Below are 13334 nucleotides of genomic sequence, written 5' to 3'. Positions count from 1 at the left end.
GAAACAAAAGCAGACTGATAAGGATTAATTAAATCAGCTAAGACACAAGAAAGTCTACTTGTTAAGATCTTAGAGATTACCTTATAAAATATGGAGCAACAAGCAATCGGTCGATAGCCCTTTAATCCTTATGGATCTGAATTCTTTGGAATGATTGTAAGAATTGTGGCCTAGAATTGCTTTGCCAATCTTCCAGAATGGAAGAATTCCAACAATGCCTCAGTGAAATCTCTCCCTACCAAACTCTAATTTTTCTTAAAGAAAAAGGCATTAAAGCCATCTACTCTTGGAGCTCTATTATTTCCAATCCCCCATAGAGCAGCCTTGATCTCTTCTTGTGTGATTGGTTGACATAATATAGTTGCAGCTTCTGGAGAAATTACCGGGGCTTGTGAAACTACTTTTGGACATAGAGGAACACAATCATGAGAGTTAACACCCAAAAGTTCCTTGTAAAAATCCACCATATGTGCACTAATTTCCTCCTAGCTGCTCACTGTTTCTCCACTAGGCAGTTTGAGGGTAGTGATAGAATTACGGGCTGCACGAATTATAATCGAGTTATGAAAGAAAGTTGTATTCGCATCTCCCCCTTTCATCCATTCAACACGTGTTTTTTGTCTATAAAAATCCTTCTCTTGGGAAAGAAGATTACGAAAGTGAATTACAAAGGCCCTCTCCTAATCTAAAAGAGTTTCATTCAGCGGATCTAATTATAGATTATTCTGCAGTTGGGACAACTGACTTCGCGTAATGCTAACATGCTCAGAGATCGGAAAATTCTCGCCTATTAAGCTTCTGAAGAGATTTGCGAACAAACTTCAACTTAGACCACAATTGGAACATTCTAGTACCCTGGACCTCAGTACACCAAGCTGACGAAATAAGTTGTTGGAAGGAAGGATGAGTTTGCCACATATTAAAGAAACAAAATACTTTCTTCCTCCCTCTCTGAAAATCCCTTAGATGTATAATAATAGGTGAATGATCTGACATACCTCTTTCTAAAACAAGACAATAAACTCCCGAGAATTGGCCCCAACCAATTGCATTAATAAAGCCCCTATCTAATTTACACCAGATTTGGACATCGACATCTTGGTTATTTGTACATGTAAATAAAGCTCCCTGACTTGTGATTTCAGTCAGATTTGTACTCCAAATGCATTGCTCAAATTCAATCAAATCATACAAATCTAGGTCATTACCACCTAACTTTTTCGAGGAACGAAGCATGGCATTGAAATCGCCTTGTACCATCTATGGATCAGTCATATTTTGATCAATAGCCTCTAAAGCCGACCATAAGGTTCTCCTATCTTCAGGTTCATTGTGCGTAGACCACCGTCCAGTACCAAGTAATATTATCCATAACCATTTTACAATGTATCCATTGGTCTCCCATTTGCATGACTTGCAGATCAACTATACCATGATCAAACAAGATCCACACTCTCCCTAAGCTAGCATGCACTGTATTATGTACTAAACGCCAACTCGGGAGATGGATACCTCTCCCTGCTTGATCCACATTTGCATCCTAAACTCTAGTCTCGACAATATCACAAGCAAATAGATTGTACTCAAGAACCAGCTGCCTGACTTTTGATTGCTTGAAGGGGCAATTTAGGCTCCTAATATTCCATGATGCAACCCTCATTCAGGAGGCTTACCCTTCCTGCCTCTACCCACTCTCCTTGGAGCCACAACTTCCTTCATTTTAACATTAACATTTTCATTATCATTGTCCATTTCACTCCAAGCATTTTGAAGAAGAATACTTGACTCACCTTTAGAGTGACCTTGCTTGCCCGCTTTAGCTTTTGGGACGGCTTTTAGCTTTTTAGTTTTTGATATCGTCTAACCACTAGCCTCACTCTCCTCCACGACACCCTCAAAAGGTAAGCCAACCTGTAGATTAGAAACAATAGTAGACTGAACTATTTCTAATCCATTAAGGTCACTTCCAATTGGGTCAACACTAGCCGAAATAGGAATCTCATCTAAAACCTCCATAACCTCTGACGTGGCCCCATTATGAGTATGAATAGAAATATTCGACGCAGAAGCAGCCCCATTCTGAGAAGGATTAGTACTTCAGTCGCATCAACAGCCCCATTCTGAACATAAACAAATTTCTTTTACCAAATTTTTTTTTGAGAAGTCTTACAGTCCTCCATAAGATGACCTTGCTTGTGACCTTTACTACAGATAAGAGGAATCCATTCATAGGTAACCTTCTACCAATACTATCCTCCACTTTCATCAGCTATACGAACCGACGAAGGAAACGAACCCTAAATGTCCATAAGGACTGATAATCTCGCATAACCCATACGCATTTGACCACACGTAATTCTATCAACAAATAAGGGAGCACCAAGACAGCTTCCAATCTTGCTAATAAAATTCTCGCTCCAAAACGCAAGTGGGAGGTTTGGAAATTGAATCCACATCGGAATACTCTGCACTTCCTCCATCTCAAAGTTCATTGTGGCCTTCCATTCTTTGAGTAAAAATAGTGTATTATAATTTTATTAGGAATAATTTTTAAAATAATAGGTATGAAATTGATTAGGAATAAATTTATTGTATTAGAAAAAAGTAATTGGTAGAATTTTATTAGAAATCATTATGTTTTTATTGTGTTTTGATTTCCTAATGAGAGTAGGAAAAAAATAATATCATTGACCTAAAATTGTAACTTAAAATCTAATTAAACTCAAAAATCTAAAGTACACATGTCAAATTACTATTTATCAATAAAACGACATATGTCGAATTTTGATTGGACAATAAAATTTGCAATTAAATTTGCAACTGGAACAAATTGAATGCAATCTTATATATAATAGCGAGATTTTTTCAATTTTAAATTTGTTCCAATTGTAAATTCAATTGCAAATTTTATTGTCAAATCAACATCCGACACATGGCGTTTTATTAACGAATAGTAATTTGACACGTGTATTTTAGAACTTTGAGTTTAATTAGGTTTCAAGTTATAATTTTAAGTCAATGGTATTATTTTTTTTCCTATTCTAATTAGGAAATCAAAACACAATAATTATATAATGATTCCTAATAAATTTCTACAAATTACATTAGCCTCACTCAGCGAAGGAAACTCATCAGTTCTAGTAGCCTCTCAGCACCCAATTAGGGAGCCCTTTGCTCACTTTCCTCTTCTACAACTAACCCTGGAACATCACAGTTGTCAATAGAAGGAGCCTCAACAGTTTTTCTTACACCATACCTGAAACACTTTAACTCTACACTTCTTAGCCAAGTGCCCCTGCTTCTTGCACTTCTCACAAATAGAAGGGATCCATTCATACTCAACACTATGAAAGAATTGACCATCCATGTCATCAGCTATTCGTACCTTATCTGAAAAATGGCCAGCTACATCCATCGTCACTTGAATGCGTGTGAACCCCAAACGAGACTGGTTAGCAGTAACTTGATCAGCAATGAGAGGGACACCCAAAACACTGCCAATACGACTTAGCAATTCCCCGCGCCAAAATATCAATGGAAGCAAAGATACTTTGACCCAGATAGGAACCTTCTCTACTTCCTCAATAGAGAAATACATGGCAGCTTTCCATTCCTTCAGTAATAAAGGACGATTGTTAAAAGAAAGCGAACCTCCAGTGAGAGCCTGAACCTTCGCCTTCTTTGAATTGAAGTTCAACAGAAATAGATTCTCCTTAATAAGGTGAACACTCATAAGCCCAGAAGAACCCCATCGATTCATAATGAAGGCCTTGAACTTGGAAAACCGAGGAGAGTCACCGTATACAAATCCTATAAGCGTGTTCTGCCACTTTTCAACCTCAGGCACCACTTCCACTGCCTTAAATCTGACGAACTTCTCACCATTTTCTACAATCGGGGGAATGAATCGTAAAGCATTCCTCGCCGATCGAGCTCGGTTATCCCCAAATAAGCTAACCCAAGGACGCACAGTCGATTCCTTAATAAGCTTTCCATTCTCACTACTTTGTACACTATTAACTAATCCAGCAACACCAGACCCAGAACACACTGTAGAATCCATCACAAGCACAAACAAAACGAGATCGCAATGTCGATTCCTCAATAAGCTTCCCATTCTCACTACTTTGTACACTATTAACTAATCCAGCAACACCAGACCCAGAACACACTGTAGAATCCATCACAAGCACAAACAAAACGAGATCGCAATCAGAATAAGTCTCCTCCAATCAGAAACGGCAGATCGCAGCGAGAGCTACGAAGCGCCGAGAGAGACCCATTCTTGAGTTAATTTTTTCCTTAAAATTGTAACTTGAAACCTAATTTTTATCAAACTATTATTCCTAATAAAAATCCGCTATATTTTTTTTTTCATTTTCCTAACTAAAATGGGCATATCTTATTTTTCAAACAACAGGAACAATTAAGTTGATTAGATGCAATTAAAAATTTTTTTATCAAAATAAATCTCGACATGTGACTTTTATTTTTTGCTATGTTTATTATTTTTGAAAACAAAATAAATTATTAATTCTAATAGGATTGTAGATTTTGAAATAAAATCAAAATAATTATAATTTGTATAAAGTTAAAATAATTCCCTTTTCATATATTTGATATATGTTTAATAATTTTTAATACAAATAATTATTATATAATTCTTTATATAATATATTTAAATTATTAAGTTTTTAAAGGTACGGATTTATCGTCCAACGGACGGGCCCACTAACTTGTTGGGCAAAATTAAAAACGTCCCTCTATTGTCTATTAGATAAATCAAAACACAATAAAAACATAATGATTTCAAATATAATTGATATTTCATATTCCTAATTAAAACGGGTACATATTCCTTTTTCCTATTCTTAATTAAAACGGATACATATTCTTTTTCTCTATTCAAACAGGCATATTATTAAAAAATTATTCCTAATCAAATTATAATTTATTTTATTTTTCTAATTTTTTATTAAGTTATTATTCCTAATAAAAATTCGCTATATATTTTTTTCATATTCTTAATTAAAACGGACATATCTTATTTTTCAAACAATAAGAATAACTAATTTTATTATGAAATCAAATCTTGATATAACTTTTTCTTTTTGCTATGTTTATTATTTTTGAAAACAAAATAAATTAGACAAAAGCCGGCGCAACGCATTATTGTCGCGGCGACACTATTCTGTGTGTCACGGCAATGCAAAATTTGAAATAGACAACGTGATCTCAACGATTCCTTGGACGTCAAGGTGAGGCAAACAAATTACAAACCAAAGTAGTCTCGGCAACACTTTCCTAACGTTTTCAGTTTGAATCATCATCGTGTCGCATGCTTAATTGGTGGTGTGTGTCGTGTGCCTGACTATACAATTTAAGACAACTCAATATATAGTTGCGTGAATTGATTCGGCGATGCATATTTAGCATTCGGCTGAATTGCTTTTTCTGTGTAGTGATGACTATTTCTTTCTAGTCCTGTTGTTCTTTTTAACTCATGAATAGATGTGTTGCTTCACCATTCATGCAATAAAAAAAAAAATATCAATTTAATGTATTCGATAAAAATAATTTTGTTCTTGTTATTTTGAATTTTTTTTTTCTTCTTTCTAATTTCAACTTTAATCATTTTTTTTTACGATTGAATTAACCATGACAAGAAGAAGATCAATAATTACAATTGTAAATGAAAGTTTGAAATTTTTTGAAGAAGTATAAAATTGACGTTTTTGGTATGTTGATTTACCTTTTTTATTAATTTATATTTTATTGTCGTATTATTTTTTATGACTAAAAACATCGTCGAATTTTAAATTTCAGAGTGTGATATCATATCTGTTCAGAAAATTCGAGACAATGTCTCGGATACTAAACTAGTTTTTATTATTTAAATAAAAATTTATCAGATTGATAATAAGAACAACAAAATTAAATTATTCCAATTGTAGATTTTATTATTAAAATTTTTATATGTGTTTATTAATTTTTATTTTATTTAGTATAAATAAATAAATACAAACAAGATTTCAATACAAATATAATTTTATAAATAGATTCTAAATAACTATAATTGGTTTATTACATAAATTATTTTTTTTAATGTAAATTCATAGTTATTTATACGAAAAATTTAGATATATATCAGTAAATTATATTCAAACCGAATTTTTAAAATTGGAACATTATCAAGCCTCCCATTTATTATCCAATGGAAATTTTTTCCTTATGAGTATTTATTAATTTATGGTTTCTTATTTTTAATTTGTTTAATTATGTAGAAAAATAATTTTCTTAAGAAGGGAATATGTGGTAGAATCTTAGTCAAAAATATTGATACTTTAGTTATATCATTATATGTAATAATATTCAGTGATTGATCAACCTCACCTCAGAGTTGTTATCTTTGTTTTTGAAAAAGTTGATTCCTCTAAATTCTAATTAAAGTGTATTTAACTGTTACGTTTATATATATATATATATATGTTTGTTTTTTTCTTATGATTTTAAGTTTCTTTGACTTTGAAATGGGAAAATTTTCAAATTATGATAAAATGGAAATGTTGATTAGTCATATATATATATATATATACAGTAAAACCTCGATAAATGAATGTTCGATAAATGAATAACCTCGACAAATGAATAATTTTTCCCGGTCCCGACTTGGGCTAAGAAGCTAAATGAATAATTTCGCTAAATGCATTATTGAATAATTTTCTTGAAATCCTTAAAGACCCTAGGTAAATATAAATGAATAATCATCACATTTTAAAAAAATATATATATATATAAATATATAGAGATTTTTTTTTTCAAGCAACAATGTTCATATAATAAGTCATTCTTTTACAAAAAATGAGTCTATAGTTTTTTGCTTTTTTTTTCCACCAAAATTCATCTCATTCTTTATTTTTCCTAGCGCCAGCAAAACTTGAAGATTATTCTGCTCGTGTTGTAGAAAGTAGTTCCGTAAGGTAATTACTGCTTGATATGCTTCTTTTGATGACACATTTTGTGTGACGCTACTATCATCTGGTTCTGGATCATTCTCATCATTCAGTACAGACTCAATAATTTCATCGTCTGTAGGCAATTCCATAACGACATCATTCTCGTTAGGATAGTTCAAAAGATGTTCGACGTCCATCACATTTCTATATTGTAATTTAGAAATGACATCCGTTAATCCTTCGATATCTTCTTCTAATTCTTCAACTTCTGCTTCGGGAACATCGAGTTCTTCAGATCGTATCTTGCAATGTCGGAAACAATTTGCAATGGTTGTTTCCTTTACATCAAATCTCCAAGCCAAGGTAGCAAAGTTAATAGTATCGAGAATGTTAATGCATTGTACTGTACATGGAAAAATAAATAAAAAAACTAATGCATAATAAAAAAAACCTTTAAATGAATAAAAATTCATTTATCGATAAATGAATAATATATTCATTTATCGATAAATAAATAATCTCGTTAAACGAATATTTTTTTTTGGTCCCAAGAATATTCATTTATCGAGATTTTACTGTATATATATATGGAGGAAGGATACTCTTACAGGCTGGTGTAAGACTTAGTTCTATAATTATTATCTACCTAATTTACCCTCACAAGCTACAGCTAGCCTCACTCCCGTATTCTCATTGATAGTTTGTTTCCTTGCGTTTTCATTTTCTTAGCAAAATTCAATGAAGAATCACTTCCAAAAAAAACCACATGACAACACCACCAAAAGTATCGATTGTTTCAACATCATAAAAGGTAGATTTCAGATCAAATCATGATCTAACAAATATCAAAAGGAGATCGCAAACCTGTATAATATATCCATTCAAAATTCCACGATTTTTTGCTGAATTCTCAAATATTTTTGTTTAATGAGGTGTTTTCTAGTCTCCAGATTTCAATCTGTAAAATAAATTAATTTATTGATTTTGTATATGGTCAATCATGAACAAGGATCATAAGCTTTAAATTTTGGGTGAGGTGCGAAACTTGATTGATGAAATCAAGGTCACAAAATGCAATTGATTCACTATTCCTCCCTCTCTCATCCACCATCGTCATCGTCCCGGTTTCATCTTATTCAAAACTCAAATCCTCCTCAAACCTCCACCTCCAAAATCTGATGTTCTCACAATCTCACTGCCAATCTCCACAATCATCGAGTAATAATCAATTCTGCCTCATCTGTCACCATCTCGATTCTCATATATATGTAATCTACCCCTTCGATAGTGGAATAGACAAAAAGATCAATTATAGTTTAATGGGTTTTCATTGAAAATCGTTTTTTATTGCAAGTGAACTGAAGATCTATAAAAATTTAATTGTAAAAGCAATTGCAAGAGAATGAAAGTGGCACTCGACCGACTGTAATTTCCAATCAAAATAAAGAAGGATTACAGTGAGAGAGAGAGAGAAGAGAGGAGTAAGTAGCTAGTGATTTGATTAATTGAAATCACGATCGGAAGGAAATCGAAAACAAGGCTTGATATAAGTGATAACATCAAAAGAAAAAGAGAAGAAAAAACACAATAAGGCGTGAAAGCTGGTGGTGGATGGCGGCCGGGATGACAAAAACACGGAGATGGGAAGAGGTCACGTGAGTTTTCAAGTTTTTGATAAATTAATTCAGTTTAATCTTGATCCTTGATTTTTAGACAATTAACAATCTAGATGAAGAATTAAAATGACACTTTGACCGTTGAAGTCAATGAAACCCTCCGCTATATATATTATTAAATGATTGTTATTAATTATTAGAAATAATACTAGAATATTCTACTTATTTCGGATGATATTATCTGTCAAGGTATCCAAAGATATATATTTAACGTTAAGGAATGCCAAGATGTTGTTGCAGAAAATTATAAATATGTATTAAAAAATAAAAACGTAAATATTTGTATGGAAATCGTGGGAAAAGTAAATATTTGTAGTCTTTTCGAAAATGTCATTTTCGGAACGAGTATTCATTAATTAGGGTGTAGAGTAATTAATTAGGTGATTTCGAGAATGTTATTTCCGGAATGATTTTTTTTTTTATTTAATCCGGAAACCTCATTTCCGAAAAAATTCTTTAATGTTCATATTTTAAGTTTTTGGTATATAAAAGTGGCGCATCCGATGTCGTCGATGACAATTGTCAAGGTATCTTCAAGTGCAGCATATGAAGATGAACAAAATGAAAAAGTAGCAGATTTACTCGCTGTGTTTCAGCCCGAAGAGAAAAAAATTATTGTATTTCCTTTCTTACACAGATCATTATATATAGCCTTTTCTTTGTTATAATTTCAGTCAGCTTTAATTTCTTATACATAAATATATCAAATAGTTAGCATTATATAATATTATGGATATGACCTGTCCAGGAACCATATTTATATATATACATTTACTCTTCTTCAATTATTAATGTATGGTAGGAAAAACAATCTACGATAATTGTCAAGTTGCGTATACAAATATTCAAATACACCTTCTTCTTCTTTTTTGGTATCACAATTAATATATTTTTATTAAATAAAAAGAAAAAATTTACTATTCAAAAAAATTAAAAATTATTTAAATTCGAATCAACGTCCAACGTCCGAATGTTACACTAATTTTTTATAAATACGGAATTTTCATCCGACAAAATAGAGGTCTGGACTTATTAATTTTAATTTTGAAAAGCTTAGATAATAGTTATTGAAACTGTTAAAATTATTTTATAAGCTATATATACGGGCATCTTATCTATTTGCACGAAGCCAATTTCTATACATGAAGTGAGTTCCAAACTTGCCCTTAAAACATTGCCTCTCTGTCTCTTCTACATTAAGTTGAAGCGTCAACATGAGGAAAAGTTTTTTGCCGTTTGTTTTGGCTGGGGTGGCGTCGTAATTGGCTTGTAGGTAGGAGACATGTTTAACGAAGCCCAATCCACGTCCACCATCTTCACCACCGCTTACTCACAACCGTCCGGCCCGCCGCCTCAGTTTCTCAAGCGACCAATCCAAAACTTCGCCACTCCCATCGCTCTAGCTCCATAATCCGACCACTACCATTATCTCCCTCTCAAGCTCACTCCTTGCTCGAATCCAAACCCTAAACCCAACTCACCAAACCCAGACCTTCTCATTCTCCGCCACTCTCAAATCGCCTATCTATTACCCAATTTCACTTGAAAATTCGCAATAAATTCATCTCTATCCCAAAAATCTCCAAACCACTTTCAATCGACACGAAACATCCATATCTACATTTTCCTGTCCAATAGTTTAAAAATCCAGTATGAGAGAGTGCATAGATTGGCATATTGTCGTTATGTAAAAAAAAGACAAAAACAAAACCTTTTTCTTTCGACGGAAGAAGAACAGAACAGTGAATGGCAATTTTATTGTAGTAATAAAAAAAATGTATTTCCTAATGTTAAGGCCGTCAACTTGACGGTATAAGAAAGAAAGAGAAAATGTCTTTAAGGGTAAATTGGAACTTCGGTAATATCTTAATACTATTATAAAAAATTAATTATAAAAAATATATATATCTTAATACTTTTAATTATAAAGCTTTTACCAAAATAGTAAAGTAGAAGATAAAGAAGGTTTTCTACTTTTCAACTATGAGCATTTTACCTAGAACTCTAAATATCATTTGTTTTCACAGTTTTTTGGATTTTTTTTATTTGAATTATTAAATACTTGAGGGCCTCTTATATAAAATATTAAATACAATTTTATGCTTTTTTAGGTGAAATTTTAGACATATTTTGTTATATATTTCATTATGTTTTCACACATGGACTGAGCAACATAAACTAAACTTCCTTATCTTTTTAGAAATATATAATACATGTGACAAAAGCAAAGAAAATAGGATATACCTAGCTTAAAGAAAAAAAGTTTTACGTACCTGAGAAATTTACATACAAGAATTAAAGCATCACAAACAACTTGCGAACAAACTATAGATATGTCAAACCAAATATATCATGAACCAACCATTGAAATCAAAATATCTTTGAACAAAATGAATAAAACTGTGTTGGGAATATTGCTAGTTCTATCCAAATATCAGGTTGATCGGACTACGATTAACAATCCGTTCTAACGCGATTGTGCACACTAGAACTTTCTATTTTCCCTCTCCTTTATGTTTCTTTCTTTCTTCTTTCTTATTTTCGTTTTTCTTTTTTTGCTCTATCAGAACAAACGGTAAATCGGTGGAAATGATAAGGGTGTTCAAACTTTGTTTACTTATAAAGACACCCTCAAGTTTTTAATACTTTTTCAACTTTCCTCTTCAAAGTTTAATAACCAATTATTTATTTATTTTTTGAATATTTTAATAACCAATTATTTGGTTCCTATACATATCTAGTTTGTAATATTCAATACAATAAATAGTCAACTCAGTGATCCACATTACGCGACAGTCTTTCTCAATCAAGGGTCAAGTCGATCACGCATAACAAAGAACGACATGAAAAGATTAAATTTTTATTCATAAACCTTGACAAACTTCAATTTTTTATTCATACACAATCACAACGATAAACAAGGATATTACCTTATTCCTCTAAAACAATATATCCACTTACTGAAATATTTGAAGACGATCGATACATACGCGAATTGCATGATAAACAACGTCATGCATGATCAATATTTAATAGTCATGATAGATATAGAGATCCCACTCAAAAATATAATAATTTGAACTAGGATACTTTGCGTAATAACTTGTCTTGCAATAGCCTCTTGCAAACCTGAAAAGTCCAGTTCCTCCAACAATTGGCAGCTCTCTAACCTGTAAAGACAAATTATTTTGCCCTAAAATAGACACACTACTTCCATTATACTTCCCTTGAGAGAACACGAAAGCCATCGCCATCGTTATACTATTCACATTCTGTGAAGAAAGTGCTAGCAACCCTTGTGATTTACCAACTTTCTCAGAGCTAGACTCATGTGTCTCGGTTAGAAGGTAGTCGAACACGGTTGTCAAACCAAACGGAATGTTAGGATTGACGGAATTGTTTCCGCCAAATGCGACGGCTGTCTCGGTTGCGTTGGCTCCTGCCATTTGTTCGTGTAAGTAGAAGTGCATATGAGTAATCCGCTTCTCTTTATTGTAGGATATTGAACCATCCACTAGAAATATGGATGAGGATGTGAGGAAAATAATTGTGAGGAGAGTTGCAATTTGAGTTTTTGCCATAGTTGGTAATTAATTGGTATTAATTGTAAGCTTTGATAATGCTTATTTGGTGTGCATTGTTTGATCGATGAGCTCCATATTTATAGTGTGATGAAGGCTAGCCGACTCGTTAATTAATTAATTCCATTCTAAGAAAGTGTGACCCAAGACTAAAGAGTTAAAGAGATATATTAACTATTTTTTTTGAGAAAATAAGGTCCCTAGCCGTATATATTTTAGTCAAATATGATTTGGATCGTCATAAAATTGACTATACGACGTTTATAACTTGCGATGGTTAGGTGGTGATAGTCCTTTTTTGTTTTAAGTAAAAAGGTTATATAGTCATACATTATATTTTTATATCTCTAAATCATCCGAGGTTATAGGACTGTTAGTATTTTCAACTTTCTCTTATTCAATAGGGACGTACGGTATATATATGTCGTATTTGATTTTTATAATCTAACTTCTACACGTTATATTATCATCAACAGAAAATATATTACTATTAAAACGATAGAGTTTTTGATATAACGGGATTGCCGTCGATTTTGACTTATATATATATATATATATATATGAAGAAGATCGAATACGGAGTACTTAAAAAAAGGTATAGTTAATAAGAGTACGTAAGATATCTTCAAGGTTTTTTTATTAAAACAAATATCAAATTGGAATTTTTTTATTAGAATATAATTCATTAATCCTTTTCATTGACTTGTCAAATTCCATTTTTATTAAATATTCCTGTAAATTATAGTTTTCCTTTTTCGTAGTATTGAATCGTTGAATCAATATATATATATATATATATATCGCCTCTTTTTTGTACATCTTTTCCTCCTGATATTATTTTCATAATAATTATACTCTTTACCTCTTGTACCAACACAGGGCATGGTAAGCAATTTAATTAGAGGAGAAGTATTGTGGATCGACATCTATATATGTTCTACGACAAGTATATATTATTTTGTTCTTTAATTTGTTTTTCAAAGTCAGTTTTGTTAATTTGTTTTTCAAAGTCAGTTTTGTTGGAACAATTAGCTCGCGCGAGTGATTCACTCATTCCACTAGTAAAAGTCAGGGATTATACCCCGCCGGACATAGAAAGCAGAAAAATCATGGTGTGACTA

At 32.1% G+C, this 13334-nt stretch overlaps 3 protein-coding genes across 3 annotated transcripts; all 3 read right to left on the bottom strand.

Annotated features, from left to right (window-relative positions):
- Positions 1-765: 765 nt before the first annotated feature.
- Positions 766-1260, bottom strand: LOC139884186 (uncharacterized). The gene has a single exon (XM_071868256.1). It carries the CDS (start codon positions 1258-1260, stop codon positions 766-768), a length of 495 nt encoding a protein of 164 aa, XP_071724357.1.
- Positions 1261-6844: 5584 nt separating this feature from the next.
- On the bottom strand, positions 6845-8171 carry LOC139884185 (uncharacterized). The gene is made up of 3 exons (XM_071868255.1): positions 8117-8171; positions 7612-7680; positions 6845-7359 (listed from the first exon to the last, which is right to left on the bottom strand). Exons 1-3 carry the CDS (start codon positions 8169-8171, stop codon positions 6845-6847), a joined length of 639 nt encoding a protein of 212 aa, XP_071724356.1.
- A 1999-nt stretch (positions 8172-10170) lies between these two features.
- On the bottom strand, positions 10171-12213 carry LOC139884184 (dirigent protein 22-like). The gene is made up of 3 exons (XM_071868254.1): positions 11762-12213; positions 10877-10905; positions 10171-10259 (listed from the first exon to the last, which is right to left on the bottom strand). The coding sequence occupies exons 1-3, from the start codon at positions 12211-12213 to the stop codon at positions 10171-10173; spliced, it is 570 nt and encodes a 189-aa protein (XP_071724355.1).
- Between the last annotated feature and the right edge of the window lie 1121 nt (positions 12214-13334).

This window comes from Rutidosis leptorrhynchoides, unplaced genomic scaffold, assembly GCF_046630445.1.
Source record: "Rutidosis leptorrhynchoides isolate AG116_Rl617_1_P2 unplaced genomic scaffold, CSIRO_AGI_Rlap_v1 contig516, whole genome shotgun sequence".
Lineage (NCBI taxonomy): Eukaryota > Viridiplantae > Streptophyta > Magnoliopsida > Asterales > Asteraceae > Rutidosis > Rutidosis leptorrhynchoides.
Note: the sequence above shows the minus strand (reverse complement) of the source record. Positions and strands in the feature narration are given on the sequence as shown.